Source organism: Bidens hawaiensis, unplaced genomic scaffold (assembly GCF_021521415.1).
Source record: "Bidens hawaiensis isolate Kalapana, Puna unplaced genomic scaffold, B.hawaiensis_p1.1 tig00010983_1, whole genome shotgun sequence".
NCBI lineage: Eukaryota > Viridiplantae > Streptophyta > Magnoliopsida > Asterales > Asteraceae > Bidens > Bidens hawaiensis.
The window spans coordinates 324,152-350,828 of NW_027491848.1; the positions used below are offsets into that span (position 1 = coordinate 324,152).

The 26,677-nt window shown below is 35.5% G+C and overlaps 1 protein-coding gene across 1 annotated transcript; it reads left to right on the top strand.

Annotated features, from left to right (window-relative positions):
- The first annotated feature begins 21,085 nt into the window (after positions 1-21,085).
- On the top strand, positions 21,086-23,873 carry LOC143536888 (uncharacterized). The gene is made up of 6 exons (XM_077030778.1): positions 21,086-21,697; positions 21,961-22,123; positions 22,219-22,395; positions 22,488-22,571; positions 22,806-22,887; positions 23,271-23,873. The coding sequence occupies exons 1-6, from the start codon at positions 21,384-21,386 to the stop codon at positions 23,723-23,725; spliced, it is 1,275 nt and encodes a 424-aa protein (XP_076886893.1). The 5' UTR covers positions 21,086-21,383; the 3' UTR covers positions 23,726-23,873.
- The last annotated feature ends 2,804 nt before the right edge of the window (positions 23,874-26,677 follow it).

Genomic DNA, 26,677 nt, shown 5'->3' on the forward strand with positions numbered 1-26,677 from the left:
ATTGCGGTTACGTTCACCGTCAATAGTAATTCCCTTCTTGAACTGTGCACGGCTAACTGTATAATATTTACATGTATCAATTAACTATTATTACACATATCGTATTCCTATCTTTATTTAACCCGCAACGAACGGGGGTCCATGGGCAGCGCCCCTGGCAGCGGGGTTCTAGGGGCGGCAGCCCCTAGCGGGGTCCAGTGGGCAGAGCCCCTGGCTGGGGTTAAGCTGCCAGGTCAGCTTGGAAAAATTTTATTTTCATTAACTGCTTTAACACATTTTCCATTAACATTTTAAATCATTTTCTATGTTGGGCTTGTCTAGTTGAGCTCAAGATAATGGGCTAGTTTATCTTAAATCAGATATGGGCTTATCATTTATGGATCTGGTTAATTCAGGCCCAACTGGACTCAGGTCCAAGGTCTAACAGAGAACCGTGTGGCCGAGAACCCATAGACCGAGAACCATGATGACCGAGAACTCTCATGCTTGGCCGAGATCGCTGACCGAGAACACAAGGTTGCCGAGAACATGTGTTCTTAACCGAGAAAACATGATCACCGAGAACCTTTCTGGCCAAGAACTCTTGTTGGCCACCTGCTGACCGAGAACCATGAGGTTCGACCAAGGATTCTCGAACTTGGCCGAGAACCCCCAGCTCAACTTTCTATCTTTTATTCCATTTTAGGCTCAGTAACGGTTAACCGGTCCAAGATTGTTCCTTTAGCTACATTACACCACCATTTCTAACTGTTTTAGCACCCCTTAACCCCCACGGCTCAGAGTCTAGCTCGTTATTGCCATAAAGCTTAAGCCTTTAAGCCTAAAACGTCCTTTAAACTAGTTCTAGGTTTTCATTCATGAACCATATCTAACCATGAGCCTTTTCGTCCATATTAATCATCAAGTTTGCTATTTTATGAACTAACTAGACCCGATCTACTCTAGGTTTGAATTTCATGATTATTCGTTCATAAAAACGTAAGCTTTAAGATCAAGAACATACCTTTATGATGTTTTAGGTCACGGCTAGCTTTGATTATGAGCTTGAATCGTTTATCTAGCTTGAGTAAGGAGGATAAACCAAAGACCTATGCTCGTTTGATCTTGGATCTCGTTTCCTCCTCTTACGGCTGAAAATAGAAGGGTTGTGTGTGTGTTATGGAGGTGTAGGGAGAATAAGATGGATATGTTGGATGAGAATGGAAAGATTTAGGGTTTAAGGGGTATTTATATTCCCTTAAGCCTATGGACCTAAGGCCCATCTTTCCTTTTTAGTCCATAATTAAATCCATCTATTTAGCCTACTTATCTCTCTTTCTCTATTATTTTATTATTCTCGCAATAACTCACGTAAACATTTCCGTCATGACAATTAAATATAAAATATTATTATTATACGAAAGTTTGGGATGTTACATTACAGAGATATTAAAGGCATGAAATTTAGAAATATTACACAGAAAACAGCAATAACACAACTTACTCAACTGGATATGAAGAATATCGGCTAACGTGAATGGACATAGATGATCGGAAATTCATTTATGTAAAAGTATCTAACCCACCAATATATTTTTATAATAGTAACCAATGTTACACATGGGTTAAAAACATAGAAACAACCATATAAATATAGACAACCATAAAATTTCATAACTAACATATTAAACCAACACAAATATTTAACATAAGTTTGTAACCAAAATATTAAACATTTAGATTGTGTACATAAAAACTTAATGCTTACACAAACTTACTATACACCTAAATTAAAAAACCAAACGAAGACATGAACATGTTATCATCATATTAGCCCATCATCAACTTCTTCGATGTTTAATATACACGGGTGGAAAAACATGTCAACAAACCTAATAAATATACATAATATATTCAAGCAACACAAATATGATACACAAGTTTTTGACCAAAAAGTTAAACATTTAGATTGTATAGATATTAAAAGTTCAAAGTTAAAATAACTTAATGTACACCGAACCAAAAAAAAACATTAACCAAGACCAACCTTGTTCTTTCATATTAACCCACCATCAAGTTCTTCAACATTCTATCAAAAGAAACTAATTTTGCTTCACCACCTGAAAATAAAAAAAAACAATAGCATCCTAATTAAATATATACCATATATTTAAAATCATAACATATTTAATAATAGGATAATGCATGTGTTACACACGAGTGGAACATATTTAAAAATATATTATATACATAACATCATATAAATTTAATGAAATGCAAATGTTGTATCTATAAATATAGACAGAATTACAAAAATTGTCCTTTATGTTTACCTCAAATTTCACTGGTGGTTCTTTATCTTTCAAATTGATGTTTATTGTCCTTTACGTTTAAAAATGTTACACCTTTTGTCCTTTAGGCCTAACCCCGTTAAAAAACCTCATTAAGTTGTGTCATGTGCTGCTCACGTGAGGGTATTACTGTAACTTCAAATCCAGTTAATATTTCCCCTAATTATATTATATATTATAAACAAATTAAATTAAAATATTATAAAAATATAATATATTATATATTATAATAAAACAATAACAAATCCCACCCTTGACCATTAACACCCCTTCGTCGCCACTTCCACGCATCCAACAGCACTACCGCCGACCACCACCATCACCGCCTATCACCATCGCCGGCCACCACCATCACCGCCTGTCACCATCGCCGGCCACCACCATCACCGCCATCTGCCCTTACACCAACACCAGCCACCATCGAACCTCTAACCGCCATCTCCCAAACTCCACCATCTCTGTCTCCCTACCCCTTCTCTCTATAGTTTTCTTCATCCCTCTTAATATAAAGATGAAAGTCGCCGAAAGCTCCACCATAATACTATGAATGGGCTGTAATTCCAAAAGCTCCAGCATAACGACCGCCACCGTAGCCACCGGAAGCTCCCCAATAACCGAGATTCTCTCTCTTTCTTACTCGATTGCATCTTTATGTCTTTGATTTGATTCAAAGACTATAAGCGAGTGTGACATTCGTCAAAATTCGGATCTCGATTTGTATACATGTTGTAAACCTTTATTATACAAACTCGACTCAACATCTTTATGTTTCTTTATTTATTTATCATATAATATTATTATATATCTCGATCACCAATAAATCGATGTTTGTCATATTATAGAGTCGTCAAGAAAAACATAAGTGGTTCAAACTAATTTTCGCTAAGTTGTTATAAGCTTTTAAAACCTTTAAACTAGTTTTAAACATTGATTGAAACTTGAGGGGGCTGTTATGAAAATATGCATACATATATACCCAACCCAAAACCCTAACCCTACCCACATTAACATACAACATCCATCTCTTTCTACCTCTCTTTCCGGCCGCCGCCGCCGCCCCCTTGCCGGCCACGATCTCCGGAGAGCACACCCACCATCACCACCTCCGGCCGCACCTTACCTCCCCTGTCCTCGATCTCCGTCGCCACCTACCCCCTAACCGTTTTTCCGGCGACCCCAGCCACCTCCGGCTCCGGCGACCCACCACCTCCGATACACCACCACCGTACCCCCACTGCCTCTCCTTCCCTTCCTTCGTAAATCCGGCGAGCTCTCTCTCTCCATGCGTTTTCCCGGTGACCGAAAAACCGGCCACTGATGTTTAGCCGTCCCACTCTGTCTCTCTCTATCTCTCTATCTCACTCTCTAGCGGACTCTCTCTGTTTTTCATTTCCCGACAGCTTCTGTTTCTTCGTCTCCGGCGGGTTCGACTCGATTCTTTCCCGGTGTAGAGCCACGACTCGGGGACAGTTAATAGGTAAATTAAAATTGGGGTTTTGGTATTTGAGTTTTCATATATTGATTTCCAGATTTAAATGGTTAATAAGTGGGTTGTGTATCGGTTATAGTCTTTGCTTCGGGTTGGATGGATATAGAGTTATTTTGATTTGGGGAAATGGATATGTTATTTTTATTATGGGTTTAAATTAACAATTGTTATTTTGGTTCGGTCGGTTATTATGTACATTTCTTAGAAACAATAAAACGGCCTTACTTAAGACCTCATTTGCAATTTTAGTCTATTATACGCTACGCGCGCTACATATTTTGACATTAAATTTGAATCTCACAATTATTGCGATTTTCTTTTCATTTGGTGAGATGTTTCGATGACAATATATTGCACATGAGATTTCATTTGTAGTTTTTTTTTATTTTCGAGACCGAATGCAAACTATTCAGTAGCAATTTGTGTAATACTTTTAAAACCTTAACTTCGCTAAAAATCTCGTTTATCTTTTAAAAGATATTTTCGTGACTATGTTATTTATATTTGAGCATTTTATGTAAGCACGATTCTATACATTACTCTACATCATTTCATCTAATCTATTAACGGTCCATGTGTGGCTGTCTACAAGTTTTGGCGCTATTAGAAACCGTTATTATAATGACGATTATATAAATGGTTTCACAATAGTGGTCATATTCACGTTTTATCACATTTCATCGATGGTTTTGGTTGTTAACTAGATGCTATTTTATTTATATTGATACATGTATGCGTCACCCCAAAGAAACTCATCTCATTCTCGTGATTTCACGCAATCGTAATCCTAATTACTTATAACCTCAAGTTCGTTCATGTATGAAACTCAGCGTACGCTATTATTAATTGTAACGTTGTTTACCCCGACCTCATGTACTCACTTTTGGGTTTTCTCATTTACACCTATTGGATTTTTTTTTATTTTTCACTCTTTGGATTCTCGTTTCCTTTATTGGATTTCTCATTTCCTTCCATCAGAGTTCTCATTATTAAAATTCAACAGTTTTATGCACGTTTCAAATGTTTAAGATTTAAAAAAAAATAATATATAAATATGTCTTTATAAACCACACAATGGGACGAACCATGTGGACCATACGACGATCTAAATAATTATGGGTGCACACTTAATTATCGAAATCCCCGTATGGAAGCCATAGTAAGTACACACTTTTGTGCGATGACTCAGACCCGAGGATGATGGCAGAAAAACGATAAAAATGCGAAATCATGATAAGGGCATGGTGGATACGCCGCTGGTACTTCCTATATATAAGTGTCTTTATCATGCTTCTCATTTGTAGCGTTTTTCAAGTCATGCTAAGATTTGACGTTATTCTTTTGCTAAAAAAAAATTGTTCATGCAATTATCTTACTAAAGACAATATTAGTTAATAATTATTTTTTCTTTAAGTTTATTTTAATTTCGGGATGAAATTTCTAAAAAGTTGGGGATACTGTGACATTCGTTAAAATTCTGATCTCGATTTGTATTCGTGTTGTAAACCTTTATTATACAAACCCGACTCAACATCTTTTTGTTTCTTTATTTATTTATCATATAATATTATTATATATCTCGATCACTAATAAATCGATGTTTGTCATATTATAGAATCGTCAAGAAAAACATAAGTGGTTCAAACTAATTTTCGTTAAGTTTCTATAAGCTTTTAAAACCTTTAAACTCGTTTTAAACATTGATTGAAACTTGAGGGGGCTGTTATGAAAATATGCATATATATATACCCAACCCAAAACCCTAACCCTACCCACATTAACATACAACCTCCATCTCTTTCTACCTCTCTTTCTGGCCGCCGCCGCCCCCTTGCCGGCCACGACCTCCGGCGAGCACACCAACCATCACCACCTCCGGCCGCACCTTACCTCCCCTGTCCTCGATCTCCGTCGCCACCTACCCCCTAACCGTTTTTCCGGCGACCCCAGACACCTCCGGCGACCCACCACCTCCGATACACCACCAGCAAACCCCCACTGCCTCTCCTTCCCTTACTTCGTAAATCCGGCGAGCTCTCTCTCTCCGTACGTTTTCCCGGTGACCGGAAAACCGGCCACCGATGTTTAGCCGTCCCACTCCGTCTCTCTCTATCTCTCTATCTAACTCTCTCGCGGACTCTCTCTATCTCTATCTCTCATCTCTCTCTCTCTCTCTGTTTTTCATTTCCCGGCAGCTTCTATTTCTTCGTCTCCGGCGGGTTCGACTCGATAACCGGCCACCGATGTTTAGCCGTCCCACTCCGTCTCTCTCTATCTCTCTATCTAACTCTCTCGCGGACTCTCTCTATCTCTATCTCTCATCTCTCTCTCTCTCTGTTTTTCATTTCCCGGCAGCTTCTATTTCTTCGTCTCCGGCGGGTTCGACTCGATTCTTTCCCGTTGTAGAGCCACGACTCGGGGACAGTTAATAGGTAAATTAAAATTGGGGTTTTGGTATTATGAGTTTTCATATATTGATTTCCAGATTTAAATGGTTTATAAGTGGGTTGTGTATCGGTTATAGTCTTTGCTTCGGGTTGGATGGATATGGAGTTACTTTGATTTGGGGAAATGGATATGTTATTTTTATTATGGGTTTTAATTAACAACTGTTATTTTGGTTCGGTCGGTTTGTACATAAGTTGTTGAACTAGAAGTCTCGGGTTCGAGTCTCATCCTATATCGGTTTTGATATAATTCATACACTTAACAAATTTATTGTTACTACTAATATTAATACCACTACATAAAGATTATTACTAGTATTATTATGTTTAAATGTACTATTATATGTATTCATTACTAATATGATTATTATTATCATTTTCTTATAAATATTAAAGTTGTTAATATTACTATTAAAGATCATATTATTATTAATTATTAAAATTATATTTTATCATTTATTATTAGCAATAATATTATTATATTTATTTTTTTGTGAACTCGTTTAGAACTCGAACCGGCATCGAGGGTGGTATCATTAGTACTATCAATATTATTTATTATTATTATTTTTATCAACAAAACTTTAAATTAATATCAAGATTTTATTCTTTAACTATTATTATTAGTATTATTAATAATAATTATTGTTATAATTATTATACTATATTGGTATTATTAGAAATAGTTATTGTTATTATTATTATCTTATATATCCATATATGTATACACACACACACACACATATATATATACATATATATATAACATATCTTTTTAGAATTATTATTACCATTACTATCTTATCATTAGTAATATTATTATAAACTTTATTATCTATTCATTATTTTTATAAAACCGAACTCATAAATTAAGCCCGTCTTGTTTCTATTTTGATATTGGTTTAGTAATTTAAAAGCCCAAATAAAATAATATTATTTTATTTTAAATTATCAATTAAGTACGAGTCCCAAATCGTTAACAAACTAACTAGTAATCCGATTTACAACCGAACCTCCTCGTTCAATGTTTTCAATATAGTTTCATTATGGTTTCAAGCTCATTAATATATATTACATTATTTATTTTAGCTAAGGTGTATATCGTTTCAAGTCGGATCTGTTCGTTTACCGTTCGAGCTTCATTTATTTATCTATTTATTTCTCGGTTCATCAATCGAGGTGAGTACTTTCATACCTCTTTTTCCATCTTTCGTTTTGGGGTGACATTTCATACCTATCAAACTAAATGCTTTATTTACTTGAATTTTAAACCAACAAACGTGATTGTATACTTACTTAAATAATTGCTCGATTTGGTGTTCTATGCTTACATGCTTATATGCTTATGTGTTTATCGCTTTTGGATTGTGGAACTATAAATCCTAGACCATTTGGCAACCCCTCATGGCAAGGTGTCGTTAACGTAATGCAATTAACGATAACTATTAAATCCTAGACTACTTGGCAACCCCTTGTAGCTAGGTGGTGCTAATGTGTTTAGCAATTGTCAATAAAATCCTAGACTATTTGGCATCCCCTTATAGCTAGGTGTCGCTAACGTAAAACTATTAGCGATATCTATTTTATCCAAGTTTATAGCTTTTATTTATCGTTTTGTATACAAGTTTTGTGGCTTTTTATTACTATATATTTATATGCTCAATCTTATGAATTGCTCACCAACCTTTGTGTTGAAAAACTTTATTTTATGAAATGTTATAGGTTTGACTTTTGTTGACTCGAGGACTTGACGAAAAACGTAACCAAGACCATTAGGGTATTAGGAAAACGAACCATATAAATGTTACTTGTATTCAACTTGTTTGTGTGGACGAGATGTGTTGTTTATTGATTCGTTGAAATAAAATGAGTTGAATAAATATTGTCACTTTAATAGTGTCTTGTGTATTTATCCAATCACGTTGCACCCTGGCATGTTCCGCCGCCTTTGGTCGGGGTGTGACAGCGAGCTCCGATTGGGGTTCCGATTTGGCCGGAATAAGATGAACGGAGTACGATTTGGGCGGAATAGGATGAATGGACTTCGATTATGGTCCCGATTTGGTCGAAGACGATGAACAGACTTTGATTATGGTTCTGATTTGGCCGGAAGACGATGAACGAGTTTCGATTAGGGTTTTGATTTGACCAGAAGATGATGAATGGCCTTCGATTTAACTATGGTTGCCTTCCTTTGTTCAAACTTAAGTGACTGGAATTAGAAGGGTTGCGGCGGCACCAGCGATGGTGTAGGAGGTGGTGGCTGGGAGACAGAGGAATGAGGAACAGTGGGTATGTTTATGTTTTCAGAGAGAGTCTCGGAGAGAGAAAATGGTGTTTTCCTTCTTTACCTGCACAACGACACCGATAATATGATGGTTTTGTGAAGATGGTTGTGGTGGTGGCAGAGAGAGAGAGAGATAGAGAGAGAGAGAGAGAGAGAGAAAGAGAGAGAGAGAGAAAACGGTGGGTTAGTTGGTGACTGTGGTGGCTTGCCGGAGAAGATGGTGGTGGTGATGGGTTAGTGGTGGTGTATGAACGGAAGAGAGAGATGTATTTTTTATTTTTAAAAATGTTTTTTATAATAAGTCGGTAAAATGACCAATTTACTTTCGTGCAAGGAACATGACCAGACTTAACGGTAAAAACTAACTGGGTTAGGCCTAAAGGACAAAAGGTGTAACATTTTTAAACGTAAAGGACAATAAACATCAATTTGAAAGATAAAGGACCATCTGTGAAATTTGAGGTAAACATAAAGGACAATTTTTGTAATTATGTCATAAATATATGATAATTTTACATGAATTATAAGACATCATAACTTATTTAAATCAAATACAAAAAAATACAAAAACTAACAAATAGTTAACATGCAAATGTTGCATTTATAAATAAATGATAATATTACCTTGTCATACTGTAATATTAAACGGAAAATAGTTACTGGACGGCAAATAACTTCATTATTACCATAGAAAACAAACGAATAGAAACAAAGATGTTTTGTGGTTACATTAGTTACTTGCTAATTCAAACCAAAAATAATAATGATAATAATTTGCAATGTGAATTCAAACATATATATTTAGAATATTTAGAATTGGTTATCAGAAATATGCGGGTTTTATTTAAGGTATAAATCTTGAAATTTAGACATTATTTACATTTAGACATAAATAAAATGTAAAGTTTGATTATATTGGAAACTATAAAATCGTATATATGTATCTATTATAATTTGTAAGGCCCCGAACCCGGTAGCCCTACTTTAGCGTCGGATTTACTTATAAACACAGTCCTTCAAATCAGAGTTTATTAAAACTTTTCGCGGAATATAAAACATCAATCATTTGTTACAAAACATTAAATCTTTTCTTTGATACCATAACACAAATCTTTATATTCAAAACATCTTTACTTCTTTCTTCAGATGCCAGCCGTTCAATCCATGCCATGTGTCATCCTCATGCTAACCCTATAATCAGCTCACCTGCGTGCATACTAAAAGTCAGCTACGCTGAGTGAGTTCTAGTTAATCGAACGCCATACAATACATACACATACATACATATCCGTAGATACGTATCCATACTTCACTAGTTACCCTTCTGTTCTACATACATACTTGCTACCATACATACATACATATCTACAATCACCAACCTCAGTCTACCGAGAGTACGTTCATAGTTCACCGTCTATACCTGTACTCAAGGTCGTGAACACGTACAAGGTTCGCAGTCCTTACCTATGTTCACCATTTATGGTACGTACAAGGTTCGCAGTCCTTCCCTATACCATAATACATCCACAACACGTACAAGGTTCGCAGTCCTTCCCTATGTTGCAACCTAACTCATAGCACGTACGAGGTTCGCAGTCCTCCCCTATGCTACAAAACCAGCACGTATAAGGTTCACAGCCCTTTCCTATGCTGACATACATCCACAACACGTACAAGGTTCGCAGTCCTTCCCTATGTTGCAACCTAACTCATAGCACGTACGAGGTTCGCAGTCCTCCCCTATGCTACAAAACCAGCACGTATAAGGTTCACAGCCCTTTCCTATGCTGACATACATCCACAACACGTACAAGGTTCGCAGTCCTTCCCTATGTTGCAACCTAACTCATAGCACGTACGAGGTTCGCAGTCCTCCCCTATGCTACAAAACCAGCACGTATAAGGTTCACAGCCCTTTCCTATGCTGACATACATCCACAACACGTACAAGGTTCGCAGTCCTTCCCTATGTTGCAACCTAACTCATAGCACGTACGAGGTTCGCAGTCCTCCCCTATGCTACAAAACCAGCACGTATAAGGTTCACAGCCCTTTCCTATGCCGACATACATCCACAACACGTACAAGGTTCGCAGTCCTTCCCTATGTTGCAACCTAACTCATAGCACGTACGAGGTTCGCAGTCCTCCCCTATGCTACAAAACCAGCACGTATAAGGTTCACAGCCCTTTGCTATGCTGACATACATCCACAACACGTACAAGGTTCGCAGTCCTTCCCTATGTTGCAACCTAACTCATAGCACGTACGAGGTTCGCAGTCCTCCCCTATGCTACAAAACCAGCACGTATAAGGTTCACAGCCCTTTCCTATGCTGACATACATCCACAACACGTACAAGGTTCGCAGTCCTTCCCTATATTGCAACCTAACTCATAGCACGTACGAGGTTCGCAGTCCTCCCCTATGCTACAAAACCAGCACGTATAAGGTTCACAGTCCTTTCCTATGCTGCAACCTAATTCATAGCACGTACGAGGTTCGCAGTCCTCCCCTATGCTACAAATACAGCACGTATAAGGTTCACAGTCCTTTCCTATGCTGCAACCTAATTCATAGCACGTACGAGGTTCTCAGTCCTCCCCTATGCTACAAATACAGCACGTATAAGGTTCACAGTCCTTTCCTATGCTGACGCCTATCTACATTACGTATAAGGTTCGCGGTTCTTGTCTACGTTTACATATATCATCTACTTCACGTATAAGGCTCGCAGTCCTTAACTACGCCATCACCAGCCGAGTCTATGTCCGACAGAAGCTAGAGGGATTTGCCATCCTAACTTACTATGTCGAACGTAGAACTCACATGCCATTCGTGTACCTATATACACATACTTACATTATAACATAAGAACACTCTAGGCATTCCTTACCTCATTCATTTAACAACCATACCCCTTGTCGTTACGTGCAATATCCGAAGATCGTTCACGCCCCGACAAGTATTCATTTGAAATATTCATGCATCTTCGATATATAATATTCGTACCTTTATTTTTAACCTGACAGTACGCGCAATATCCGAAGATCGTTCGCGTACCGACAAACAATCATTCATATCTATCACACATATCACATATGACATACACTTATCACTTAGGATAAATGTATTAACAACACATCGAGTATGCACACAGCCCCGAAAACATAACAAGGAATGGGGCTAGAAACTCACCTGAATTCTGCTTCTTTTTCTGATAGCTGTAAATCCCTTCTCTATCTGAGCTCGGCTGACTGTACAAGTTACACGTATCAATACTCGTCTGAACTAATCTGGTGGCCTAGTATTAGCTTACTTTAACTTATCGCTTAATAATTTATTTTCTAATCAAACTTGGCTTTAGGCGAAGTTAACCCTCGGGCGAACTTGGCTTCAGGCGAAGTTAAACCTCAGGCGAACTTAGCTTTAGGCGAAGTTAAACCTTAGGCGAACTTAGCTTTAGGCGAAGTTAAACCTCAGGCGAACTTAGCTTTAGGCGAAGTTAAACCTCAGGCGAACTTATCATCAGGCGAACTTAAACCTCAGGCGAACTTGTCATCAGGCGAACTTAGCTTGCAGGCGAAGTTCATCAGGCGAACTTAGCTTGCAGGCGAAGTTCATCGCTTGAAGGCGGAGTTGCCCAGATGAAGGCGAAGTTGTCCAGATGAAGGCGAAGTTGCCCAGATGTCCGCTGTTTCGGTTTCTGATCAACATTTCGGGCGATTTTAACACCCTTGTTAAGGTTCAATACCACCCACTACACTTCCCGACCATTTTTGGTCGTTTATACACTAAAAGCTCGGATCTTTAAACTTCCAAGATCAAGGATCATACCTTTTGAGCTTGTTTGGATCCCGTTTATCTTGGTATCACCACTAATCTTTCTCTCTTACCCGGACCTCGCTCGATCCTTCCTTCTTTCTCGGCCCGGCCGGCGGCGGTTAGTGTATGTGTGTGTGGAGTGTGCTTGGATAAAGATAGAATGAAGATATTTTGGGGTGTTAGGGTATTTATATCCCTGAGATCCCATGGACCTAAGGCCCATTCTCATTTAACCCATCCTAATTAATCCAAGTCCACAACCCACATCCATTACCCAACACTAGCCCGACCCATACCAACTCCCATTCTATTATTTATTTCCTGATAACCCGGGTAAACTTTCTCTCTATAATTAAGTAACATAATTAATATTACTTGGAAATTTCGGGATGTTACATAATTTTAAAGAAATGTAGATGTCAAATTAAAAAAAAGATCATTTTACATTAATTACAAGACGTGGCATTGTTATTTTAATTCAAATACAAAACATACAAAGACAATCAGAGATAAATGAAATGTAAAACATGTTTATTTATTATACCATGAGTACAAATAACACATGTTAATTAAAATATAATACTCTAACGAAATCAACATATAAATGTATTGTCTTATGCACATTTTGCATAACTAATTTAACAAAAAATATAAACAATGTGTGTGTGTGTAATTAATGAGTATCATAGTTTTTTATGATACCGGTTTTTGTAATCTTCAATTTCAAACAAATAATCATAGATAAACACACGACTGACAGCTAAGCCATAGGAATTTGAGATATAAACTTTCTCTACGAATGAAAAATATAATAAAAGTTACAAAATTATCATATGTAGTACGTAAACGATTGAAAAATCTGATAAAAAGTCCGTTTTAAGAATTACTGAAAAAGTAAAGCGTCTAATTGTGTCATAAATGCCCTCCAAAATTGATTTTAAAGAAACGTCATAACTCATAACTAATAAATTAATTAGTGGTCAGCATATATTGTAAAAACTTAAAATCAAACGATTTACATATATAGAAAGTATAACTGGTTTTGAAGTTGGCAAAATATAGTTTCATTAATTATGGTTATATCATTTTGGTCAAATGGTAATTAGTTATTATAATATTTGAAATCATTCTTAAAATACAAAAATCTTTGTAACAATATTATTAGTGTGAATTAAAATAAATTAGAGTTTAAATGATTTAATTTGATTTTCATAATTACCCGGATGTTTTGGAAAGCGTTAATAGTCAAAAGCATTAGATTTATAACTATTTTGAAAATCATTAATATTTAAATAATTTGATTTTTGGTAATATGATCATAATATAATGTTAATTGTGTTAATAATAAACGGTTTTTGAAAATATATCGAACAAATAATATGGAAAATGACAACAACTGATTTATAAAGTATAAAAATCTTTTAACTTTCGTTGAGATTGGTAAAATAATGTTTGCTAATATTAAAAATAAATAATGATGATCAGTACCTTCTTTAACAATCAATTTCATTATATATTTATTTTTATCAATTTTATACATTAATTTTGACATTTATGTCTAATTAACAATTTGTCAAATATATAAGATTAAAAGTTTGTTGAGATTGAAGACATTAATATTGATAGTTGTGATTAGAAACTATAAAAAATATTTTAAATTTGTCAATTTCCGTATTTAATAGGATCTAAATTTGTTATACTTAAGACTAAATTAATGGTCAAATTTCGTAACTTATTAAGGAATCTGAATTAATTTCCATAATCAACTGTATTAAATATTTTTTTAGAATTCAAAATTCAAAAAAATTTCCTTTTTTGTTAAGCTGACTAACTAAATAATATATAGTTAAAATAAATAAAAGGTAAAGGTAAAGTTTGATGTGATTGAAAACTATAAACATCTTTTAAATTTTTCAAATTGCGTATTTAATATGGTATAAATTTGTTATGCTTAATAGACGTTTATATTAATAAAATACATTTAATATTAATAGGATATAGTATGTAGATAATATAAATTTTTAAAATACCAAAGAAACTTCACTTAATACAAGAAACTTTTAAGTAAAATTTGACCAATAATAAAAACATGAAAATGTAGAAATAAATGAAAATCATGGAAACTTTATTATTGTATTTACGTAATTAATATCATGAAAATATATTAAATAAAATTTGACCAATAATGAAAATCATGAAAATATATTAAATTGGATTTGACAAAGATTTTTTTTAACAAATGGTGAAATTCAAACTCTATAACATATTTTTGTAAATTTCATATAAATGATGAGAATTGAATTTTGATATATATATATATGACATTTGAATGAGGAAAATCGGTTTTCTAAATTACGATATTAAATGTGTATAAATTTAAAAATGTAACGTAAGATAATATTGGAAAGTATAATAACGTTTTAAATTGCGTTGACATTGGTAAATAATTGAAATTTGACCAACAACAATATAACATTGATTATCTTACTATAGATAATTTAATGTCTTATAGAATAATCAACTAAATTTCATTTCCGGATTATATAATAATCAATTGAATTACATAATTGTGAAAAATAAATAAATACATGAATACTAATAGAAATATACATTAATATTAAACAAAAATAAAAGGCATCTTATCAAATAATCCTCAATTCATGAAATTAATTAGCTATATCAAGTTGGGGACAATAACCTGAAATGATAAAATTAAATATTAATATCACATAATTAATAAATTACAAAGTATGGAAGATTTGAATCATGAGAAAAATGTAAAATTGATGTTAGAATTTACAACCGGAAAATTTAAATCGCGTTACCGGAAAAACGAAATGGTAAATATCTCCACTGAATCTTTGATTTTGATATATAACCTAAAGAGATTATAAGAAAAAATCATATAATTATTAATATAAATACAAACAAAAACATAAAACAAAAATAATTGTAATTGATATAAAACATCATGCTTGGGAATGCAAGACTTTCGTACATAGGCTTGAATTCTATTACCCTGAAACATTAATATTAACATTAGTAAAAAATTGTATGAATGATATAGAAAAATTAATGAATGTGTAAGAATACCATTTCGTCTTGCACAATCATTTCGATCGACCAATCCTCCTCGGACTTTGAATTGTCCTTCAGACGCCAAAGTTTCAAAATACGCACCTTCAGGATACACTCACTGTTAAGAACATACAATTGGTTCAACATGATGATGTTTGTTGACTCCATTTTCCTAGTGGTAAAAATTAAAAATAAACAGTTTTAAGCCAAATACTAAATAACAAAATTGACGATATAAACACAAGACAACATAGAAACCTTAAAAACAAAGACAATCGTTTTTGCTAAGATGGTGGGATATTGTAAGAATTGTGATGTGAAAGTGAAGTATTTATACGGATTGAATTTTGGAGAATGGAATATAGAAGGAATGTATATAGGGATTTAATTTAAAACAAAAAATTAGGGAATTTCAATAAACTTAAAGTATGGACGAAAATTAGGGAATGATGATTAATTGATTTTCCAAAAATTTGAATTACTCAAATGTAATGTGGTCAAATTAGATTATAATATTATAAATACAAATGAATTAAATTCATATATTTAAATCTAGACTATATTTAATCATAAGGAATGTAACTTATTAATATAGAAATATAAGTTAGTAATTTATGTATTTACATTAACATAATAATCGTCAATTATAAGACCGTATATCTAAGTATCTAATGTATAAAAATACTGTATATATAATATATAAAATTATAATAAATTAGGATATATCTAAATACTAAATCATATGATTGAAATTTAAAAAAAAAAATACTCAACATAATATAACTAATAAGCATTTAAATAATTACGTAATTGATATTAGTTGTGGAAAAATAAGTTACTAATTTTTATTTATTTATTAATATTAAGACAATTTTAATATAGTTGAGCAGTAATTATGAATTACAATATTATCAATTACAATACTTACAATATATTTAACATATTTAAAATTAGAATCAACCTCATATATTTAAATCATTAGTCGCTCAATTTGAAAGCAGTTAATGGTCAAAATCCGTATTTATAGAAATTACAATAATTAAGTGAATTATAAAAATTACAATGAATTACAATATTATCAATTACAATGCTTAATCAAATCCTTAGTCAAATGATACATGATAATTAAGTGAATTATAGAAATTCCGTAATTGAAAAATTCCTTTATGAAATGGAGGATTCATTCCTAATTTACAGAAATTGATTAGAAATTTGAATTTATACTCTAATGGTTCAAATTTGAATGAGTCAATCGATGAAATTCATAAATATTCAAAAATATAAGATTATAACCAATTTTACTAGAATCGGTCAATTTCATAATTTTTTATAAATATAATATTAGAACCAAATATACTAAAGTGAAATCCGTAATCTTTGTATATCGAATCCTATCGATGAAATATCAATTAATTATCTATTATATAAAATTCATCAAACCCGGTGGGAAACCTAAATTTGTGAATGAAATCAGTAATAATTAAAAAAATATAAATTAGTTTTAGTATGTTATAATAGAAATCGTAATTAATTATTAATTATAATTGTTAAAGTTTATAATTATAAAACCTTAAAGATTAAAATTAATTTAAATATGAAAGAGAATAATTAAAGAGAATTGATTGTATCTTATTTAAATATATTATTGATGTAAGGCCCCATTACCGATGCTTCACATTTGGACGTTGGATTTACTCATTCACATAGTTCTAATTATCAGAGATAATAAAAACATTCGCGAAATATAAAAAACTTTCATAAAACATTTCATGACAATCCAAAACTTGTCTTAAACAACAACTCGTCTTCCAAAGTAAACAACGTTAAACATAAACGTCTTGAGTCTTCCGATGCCAGCCTCTTATTCAATGCCACGTGTTCCCCTCAAGCGAGCTGCTTCATCCTACTCACCTGTGGGCATACTAAAAGTTAGCTACGCTGAGTGAGTTCTAGTTAACCAGGTAACATATACTACGTCTACACACATTCATACATACACACCCGAAGGTACATATACATACATAGTTCTTTACCTTCCTTCGTACGTTCATACTATCATACCTCCCTTCCTACCTTTCATACATACACATATACATATACCTCGTCCTAAAACATTTCGCGGATATTATTAGGGTCCGTTCCCTACGTTCGCGGATATTATTAGGGTCCGTTCCCTACGTTCGCGGATATTATTATGGTCCGTTCCCTACGTTCGCGGATATTATTAGGGTCCGTTCCCTTTCTAACCATACCTTCCATACCTTTCTCTTCAGTCATAATCATAACTTCCATACGTACATATATCATTTGTATAAAATATATATAGACATATATCAATCATATCTTTAAACTATCCCTTGACGATACATGCAATATCCGAAAATCGTTCATGCATCGTCAAGCATTCGTTCATACATAAATCATATAAGACATACACTTACCACTTAAGGTAAGTGTATTAACAATTCACATCGAGTATGCACACAGCCCCGAAAACATAACAGGGAAGTGGGGCTAGTAACTCACCTGGATCCTGTTGCGTTTACCGTTAATCGTAATCCCTCTCTTTAATTGAGCACGGCTAACTGTTAAATATATATTTGTTAATTAACTATATAATGAATTAAGTTGGTATTTTAGTTAACCGACACCTTTCCTAAGTTGGGCTTGTTTGTCTAATTAATATATATGGGCTATCTAGTTAGATCAGGCTACTGATCACTTTAGATATTGGGCCTAGTTGGGCCAGGCCCACAGACCACAGCATTCCCCAAGTGGCCGAGAGCTCTCAGCAGAGAACCCATGTGTTGACCTTGAACACTTGGGTTGACCGAGAACACTTGGCCACCGAAATCGCTAATTGACCGAGAACTCTAGGTCACCGAAATCTCTACTTGACCGAGAATTCTTGGTCACCGAGAACTCCCATCTGACCGAAAACTCATGATGACCGAGTTCTCACGTTGACCGAGAACCCATATGGAGGCTTAGGTCCGAGAACCCTTGCCTGATGCTTTCAGCACAGATTTTTCCCATCTCTAATTCCATTTTAGACCCAATAACGGTTAATCGGTCCATGATTACACTTTTAACCATCTATAACCCATTCTCCTTAACCGTTTTTCATTCGTTATCAACCCATTAACCCCACGGCTTCAAGATTTAACCCGTTCTAGTCTTAAAGTTTAAACCGTTATAGTGTTAAAACATTCTAGCTAGATCTAGGGTTTCCTTTATGAATCGTATATAGCCATGAGTTCATTAAGTCCATTCAAATCATCAAGTTTGCATTTTTATGAGACATCTGGACCCGATGTACTCTAGGTTTGAGTTTCATGATTATTCGTTCATAAAAACGTAACCTTTAAGATCAAGAACATACCTTTATGATGTTCCTAGGTTACGGCTTGACTTGTTTGTCAATCTTTATCTTGTATTAAGCTTGGGAAATCAATAGCTAGTGGTATTCGACTTGGATTTGGTCTTGCATCTCTATCTCTCTCACGGCCGCCCTTAAGAGGGTATTTGTGTGTTTTAATGGGTGTAGAGAACAAGATGAATAAGATGGATGGAAATGGAAAGGATTAGGGTTTAAGGGGTATTTATACTCCCTTAAGCCCATGGATCTAAGACCCATCTTTTCTTTTTAGTCCATGATTAATCTCATCTAATTAGCCTACCACTTTTCCATCTTTATATTTTATTATTTCTTTATCAATTCAAGTAACTTGTCTATTATTTGGAATATTATATAAAATATTATTATTCAAAATTTTGGGATGTTACAATTGATTTATTTTATTAAGATGGAAATTAGACAAGTGATTGATATACTTGGAAGGTTTAATCAACAACTAATAGGTAGAGGGGAAATGGACTTAAAGCCTATTGCTTTAACAGTATAGTTAGATTTAATCAAGTTTTCCTTTTACAAATAGCACCTCAATTTTGAGTTTTAGAAAAACAAGGCTTTTGAGTTTTATTTTATAACTTTTGTTTATAAAAACTATGAGGTTTTATAAAAAAAAATAAACGATGGGTATTATATTTATAAAAAAAATTAGTGGTGACCGGTAGCATTTAAAAAAATCAATAGGGGGTGACCACACTTAATACTTGTAAAAAATTTCACGAAAAATCACGAAATTTACCCTAATAACGGAAAAAACGACAGTAGCCGGGGTTATCCCCAGTTCCCATTGAGCTGCACCCAACCTTATATGTTCTCATCTATGACCATGATTATCATATTGTATAATAATAAGAAAATTACTAAATTAATCATGGATGTTGGTCAGGCTAGCATGATATTTATGCAATTGTTTTTCATGTCAGTATCTCACAATAAACTATACAGAAAGCGAATGCTATCAAATGAGAACGCACTATTAAACCCGGTAACTAATAATAACCTATGTTACAAATCAACTGATAAGTACAAATTATGGTTAGTAAAGAAAAAAGAAATGTATTCGCTGACACATAAATACATTACCGACATGAGCTAAGTCAAATAATCAGTTAGGGATGTGCATAAATCGGGTAAAACCCACAAGAATGTGAGACTTGACCCAAATTAGACATGGTTAGTTACAATAGGGTAGGTTCCCGGGTCCTAAGGCTAAGGGTAATGGGGCTTGGTTGAGCCCCAAGTGATCCAATCAAAACCCGACACGTAGGCGATGACATGGCACTGGATCAAGCCCCTCAACCAAGCCCCAGAGGGTGTAGTGGTCCAGGTGATCCGGGACTTGATCCATTTATTTATTTATTTTAAATATTAATTTTAATATTAGTATTAATATTCTTCTTCTTCACCTTCACTGAAACATACACACAGATCACACCACCACCACCACCGATCACCGGACCACCACCACCACCACCACAGATCACACCACCACCACCGATCACCGGACCACCACCACCACAGATCACACCACCACCACGATTCGGGGCTTCTTCCTCCCAAAACATACACACACTCCTCTCTCTCAAAAACCCAACATACACACACTCCTCTCTCTCTCTCTCTCTCTTTTGCGCCCCGCGCCCACAGCCACACCGGACCACCGCGCCCCCAACCACCTGAGGGGTGTAGCGGTGTTCGCGAGCCACGTAGGCGGCCGCGCCCCCTACTCTCCCTCCACTACCCTCAGCCTAAGGATACCATTAAAATGGTCCGGTCAGGTCTAACAAGTCTAACCATTTTCTCTTTATATTAAAAGGGTAAGTTCCGTGAGACCCGAACTAATTAGACCCAGTTATTTACATTAGAGTCTTACCACTAAACGGGTCTGGGTCAGGCCTCCAAGATCTAACCCGTTTGCACACCACGTCATCAGTAATATTTATTTATATCGTGTATGGATACAACTAACTTCCAATAAGATAAATCGCATAATTTCTCAAGTATTACGTACGTTAAAACATCAAATTGTATACATTCAAGTTTGAACATGAATTGTTTATATCATAAGTTTTTTGTAAGTCAAAAGAGTGCTTGTAATTTGAATAGGAACGTGGAACACGATAATTCAACACTTACGCGGTGCAATCTCCACTCACCAAACCCCTAAACTTAACCAATAAATATAAATAAGCCTCAGTCAACCAAACATCATATTATTCATTCATAAATCATCCACCCTTTGAAGATAAGATTCCCAAATTTCTGATCTTTAATCCGATCATCAACCACCACCTGTCCGCCGTAGATTCACCCACCACGGCGGTGACCGTCGGAGACATTTGTCTTTATTCCTGCTAATCGGGCCCACCGGAAATCAGACACCTACCGTTTTCGATTCTTATCCAATCTTTCTGTCATCTCTATTTATCTTCTTATCTTCCACTCTCACCAACATTCATAAACCCTAATTCTTTACCAAAAGGGGTTTTTAGTAAATTGCGACTAGGGTTTTGTCATGGCTGCAATTGGGGCTCTGTATGTATGGAATGTGTTACCGGAACTTGTGAATTTGGTTTTGCCTCTTTGGATTGGTGTTGTATTTGGGGTTATTGTTGGGTGGGTATGGCGACCCAGATGGGCTCAATTGGCTATCAAGAACTTGACTTTACCTTCCAAGAGTTATTCTTCTATCGATTTTGTTCCGTCAATTCCAAGTTTTGATTTCAATTCGTTGAAATCTCAAATACCCAGTTGTCTTTTTCAGTTTTCCGGTAATGGGTCGCCGGAGTTTGCTTCGTCGGAGCTGACGTCATCGTTTTCCGATACAAGGTTAAGTTTCTTGATAAGTTTTTCAATTTCAAGATTCAATTTACATGCTTGAAGCAAAGTATATAAAAAGAGTCTCTTTAATGTGAATCTTTAGGTGTTCAAGTAACATGTTTGATCAGAATATAAAAAAAGACAATCTTTAATGTGAAATTTGTGACTGTGTTTGATTTTTTTTGTGTTCAAGTAATATGCTTGATAAGAATATACAAAAATGAATTCTTTAAAAGGAAAGTTGTGACTGAATTTGATGTGTATGTGTTCAGTTCATCAAAATTGGATGGTGAAATCAAGAATTTTGTTGGAGGAGATGATTTGAAACATATATCCAAACTTGTAAATGAGAAAGATGGAGGTCCTGCTTGGATTGAGATGATGGATAAATCGACTGCAAATATGAGCTATCAAGCATGGAGAAGAGACCCTGAGGTAGCTTTCTTTTTCTACGCATAATATCAACAATGCATGATTGTTTAAATTTGAATATGTTGTGACTGATTGTATTTTGTTATATGATTTCAAAGACTGGGCCTCCACAATACCGATCTCGGTCCGTTTATGAAGATATGTCACCCGAAATGATGAGGGATTTCTTTTGGGATGATGAGTTTAGATTGAAATGGGATGATATGTTGTTAGAAGCCGAAACCATAGAAGAGTGCCCCGATAATGGAACAATGGTGGTGAAGTGGGTTCGTAAGGTATGAAGTTTAAATCTCCGATGTATTTTCAATTTTCATGATCATAAGCCTTGCATAGTTTATATTCTTACATGCTACAATCGGTTTTGCAGTTCCCGTTCTTTTGTAGTGATAGGGAGTACATAATCGGCCGTAGAATATGGGAGTCAGGGAAAGCGTACTATTGTGTTACAAAGGTAAGAAATTGATGATACTTTCATAAAGCACTTGTGTTGTAGTGTTGTTTTGTTACAATAAATGCAAACCTTAAGTTGAGCATGAACAAGTTTAGGTAGAACTTTATGTCCAAGAGTTAGGTTATTGATAATGATGGGAACTTAATTTGCTTAAATATTGATGTTGGGCATGATAATTTTATACTTCAAATATGGTTCTTGATCCAAATCTTGATTTGGTTATACTTATTTCAGGGTGTACAATATCCATCCGTACCTCGTCGAAGCAAACCAAGACGTGTTGACTTGTACTATTCAAGCTGGTTGATTCGTGCAGGTAATTGATCCACCATTTGTTTAAGATATAAGTTTTTATAAAACTTACCTGTTTTTTCCATTATGTTCACCAAAATTTGAGTCTTGTACTCTCAAGTCTTAACCTTCAAGGGGGTGAAGTAGTGCAGTGGTAAGCTCCTGATTCCTTCTAGAAGAGGTCTCGGGCTCGAATCCTGCCTTCACTGGTTTCTGCTTTAACCTCTTGAAGGACACCCAAAACCTGATTATTTTTGTGCCTTGTCAGACATTGCCAAACCTAATATTTACTGCTTCAAATAACATATCAAACGAAACATGCACTTTCAAATGTGAATTTCAAACACCATGTTATCATGTATTAACTTGATTACTAACATCTGTTATTTATTTGTTAAACTTCACCAGTTGAATCAAGGAAAGGGGATGGACAAATGAGCGCATGCGAAGTGTTACTATTTCATCACGAAGACATGGGAATCCCATGGGAGCTTGCAAAACTTGGCGTCCGTCAAGGAATGTGGGGCGCCGTGAAAAAGATTGACCGTGGTCTTCGTAGGTACCAAAAACACATGGCATCGGGCTCGCCTCTATCTCATTGTGCTTACATGGCACACATTAATTCAAAAGTCAGCACTGACCGGTTAAAATACTTAGAAAACACATCAAATGATTCACAAGAAATAATTGAAACGTGTGAACAAACGGTGAACGATCAAAAACCGACAGGGAAGAATATTCCAAAGGTTTTAGTAGTTGGTGGGGCCATTGCGCTTGCTTGCACAATTGATAGGGGGTTGTTGACAAAAGCGGTTATATTTGGAGTTGCAAGAGGATTTGCAAAAATGGGAAGGAGGTTGTGATTTGTTTTTTTTTTCCTTTTTAAATTTATTTATGTTTTGTTAGATTCATGTTGCAGAAGATCATGATGATAAGGGAGTATGATAGTTTCCATGTATTTATTTTGAATGATTCTTCTCATACTGCTGAAATAACAAGAAAAATTGTTTTCTTTACATCCCTGCATAACACCATTTACATAGTTACATACTTACATTGATGCTAAAACCAGCCATCAATAAGACTGGCATAATCATATTATAAGCGATGGCGTGCAGCCATTCCTATTCTGGTGGAGTGGTTATGAAGGTTTTCGCTAAGGGTTTCCTCGTGTGATTTTAACAGACTGAGAGGAATAACACACTTAAAAGCCGTGGAGGTATATAACTCAAAAGGATGTTACATATGCTGACCATGTCAGCACACTTCAATTGAAATTCATCTTCCCCTAAAGAACTTTTCCACTAGTCAAAACAATAGTACAATACTTCAAAATGGTACATAAATCATAGACTTGATTACTAGGATATTTGATTGTGTTCTCACGATCCGACTAGACTAGACCGGCTTGTTTGATCGAGAACTTGGCATGAAACAGGTCTCTGATTAAGCCTTGGATTTTGCATTAGTTATATCGGTGAACCTGATCTTCAACTTACTTAATTTCCTTTCTTATTTCCTTCAAAATCTAAGTTTCATATTCATGATCTCTGATTCCTCGAATTTTATTTATTTAAGTTTTAATAAAATTAATATCATAAAATGTGTTTCTTATTTTGTTAGTATTAGGTTTATCATTTTCTTGAACTAGACCGCCAATTTGATGGGATAAAATCCATCAGTAGTATCTTAAACTTTTATAGTAGTTACGGCGTTATCTGTTTTTAAAGTGATGAGAATGGTCATCCCATCCCACTTCATAACGCTCTCTCTTCTCCACATCAGCACCCCGTTATTTTGCCTCTAACCACCCTTATACCTTTGTAATGGTCACCTTAAACTATATTTCAACCATCTATTTAATTTTTTTATTTAATTATAATAACTTACTTTCAAATTAAAAACATAATTAAGAACATCTTAACATTAAAAAACACAACCTAACGTTAACACTTAATTTAGTTTTTTAAAAAATTTAATCGCTCTTCGTTTTTTATTTTTTTAAGATATAAAACGAAAATCAATTAGAATACAATTAGATAATTTGGGCATTTACATAATAATGTCTCCAAGCAATATGGGCTTTTAGAAACAAAAAATTGTTCTTTTACTTAAGGCCCGAAAAAACATTTCACCTTGGTCCCAAAAAATTTTTCGCTTTCTCGGAGCCGGCCCTGCCAACGAGAGTAGGGGCTGGGCAGCACTGAGCTCCTCCCCGAGACCACTCTGTCCCCTCTAAATCAGGTCACCTGTCCCGCCCAAATACACCAAGATGTCCAGACCGACCCTCGGGTCCTTGAAAACATTGAATTATTAAGAACATAAAAATCAAACTAGATTATAGCCAACTAACATCCATCAAAACTCCTTGCATTTGCATATACATGACTAAAACAAAGATCATTAATGGTGTGATTAATTTTTTTGTTGCGCATAACCAGAGAACCAGACCAAGAAAGAACAATAACAATCAAATATTAAATAAACTGGAAAACCCATAATTAACATGAATCCAAAACACCAGATGTTATATAATAATCGAACAAATAAATCTTTATACACAAGTGTTATAGAGTATAATTAATCAATCAACAATCATCTTTCTAAAACCCCAAAAGCCAAAACAAAACTTTGTTAAATCCTCCATAATTAATGAAACACAAGAGTTTCAAAGCAGCGAAGGCCTTCAAACTCCGGCGCCCACCGTGCACAAGTTCCACCCTTGCTCCGGTTACCGGTGGTCTCCGGCTTCACCTTCTTCTGATCAGCAACAACGGTACTAGCAGTAGCAGGAGGCTTGCTGTTGAAGTAATTCAAAGACTTGCCCACAAACTCAGCGGAGACAGCATCGAAAGAACTGAACATGGAATTCATGTTTGATTAATATTATTACGAACCGATGATTGTTTTCAATTTTTTGTGTTTTGAGAGAATAAGATTTTGTGGGTGTTTATATAGGAGGAAAAAGAAGTTGAATCGTCGCGGTTTCCATAAATTCAACGCGTTGAAGATACTTTTTTTTTAACGGCCAACTAAGTAACGCCAGGTACTCCATACGCGGGCCCCATTGGCTAAAGGTAGCCCGAGCCGGTCACTACTCCGGACGGACAGAGCCTCTAGCGGTCAACCTGTTGAGGGATTCACCGGATAAAACCCGACCTCCACGTCCGAACCGGTCACTACTCCGGACGGACAGAGCCTCAGGCGCTTCCGAACCTTCCCGCCCTCAACTACGAGGAGGCGGAATGGTTTTCGAAGATATCCCGGGTCCAGTCCCCGGTTTTCCGTTTTCCGGAGTCGGCGATGGTGATGCTGGGGATGAGCCGGGTGTGGAAGGCGGCGAATGCTGATAAGGTTCCGATCGTCCTTGAATATGGTTCGAACTCTACCCCTTATGGTATGTCTTGTTTCTTTTTTGCTGATTACGATTTTTTCTAACTTTCTTGTTGATTTCAGAGGGTAACGATCTTCAGTCGCTCCTGAATCCGCGGGAGGAAGATGGTCCTGCGCGGATGGGTACTCGTGCTCTGGACGAGAACGAGTTGCCCATCCTAGAGCAGACTGCGGGTCGGTTCGTGGAGGTTTACCCGCCAGGCCAAGAGATCCTGAGCCACCGACGGCCAGGTAAGCCTATCTTCTACCCTGAACCTCTCAATGCTGTGCCTGCTGCTGGAGTTCATGACATTTCTTCTTCTGAGGAATCCGCAGAAGGTCCTCCACTGGTGCGGAAGAAAAAGGCTGCCGTCGGGAAAGGCAAGGAGGTGGCCTCTACGGCCGACCCTGTAGTCCTATCTGACTCGGAGTCAGATAATGCA

Excerpts from the sequence above, each read along its gene's own strand:
- LOC143536888 (XM_077030778.1), top strand. The coding sequence starts at position 21,384 with ATGGCTGCAATTGGGGCTCTGTATGTATGGAATGTGTTACCGGAACTT. Across the intron at positions 22,572-22,805 it reads CGTACTATTGTGTTACAAAG|GGTGTACAATATCCATCCGT; the intron begins GTAAGAAATTGA and ends TACTTATTTCAG. Across the intron at positions 22,888-23,270 it reads AAGCTGGTTGATTCGTGCAG|TTGAATCAAGGAAAGGGGAT; the intron begins GTAATTGATCCA and ends AAACTTCACCAG.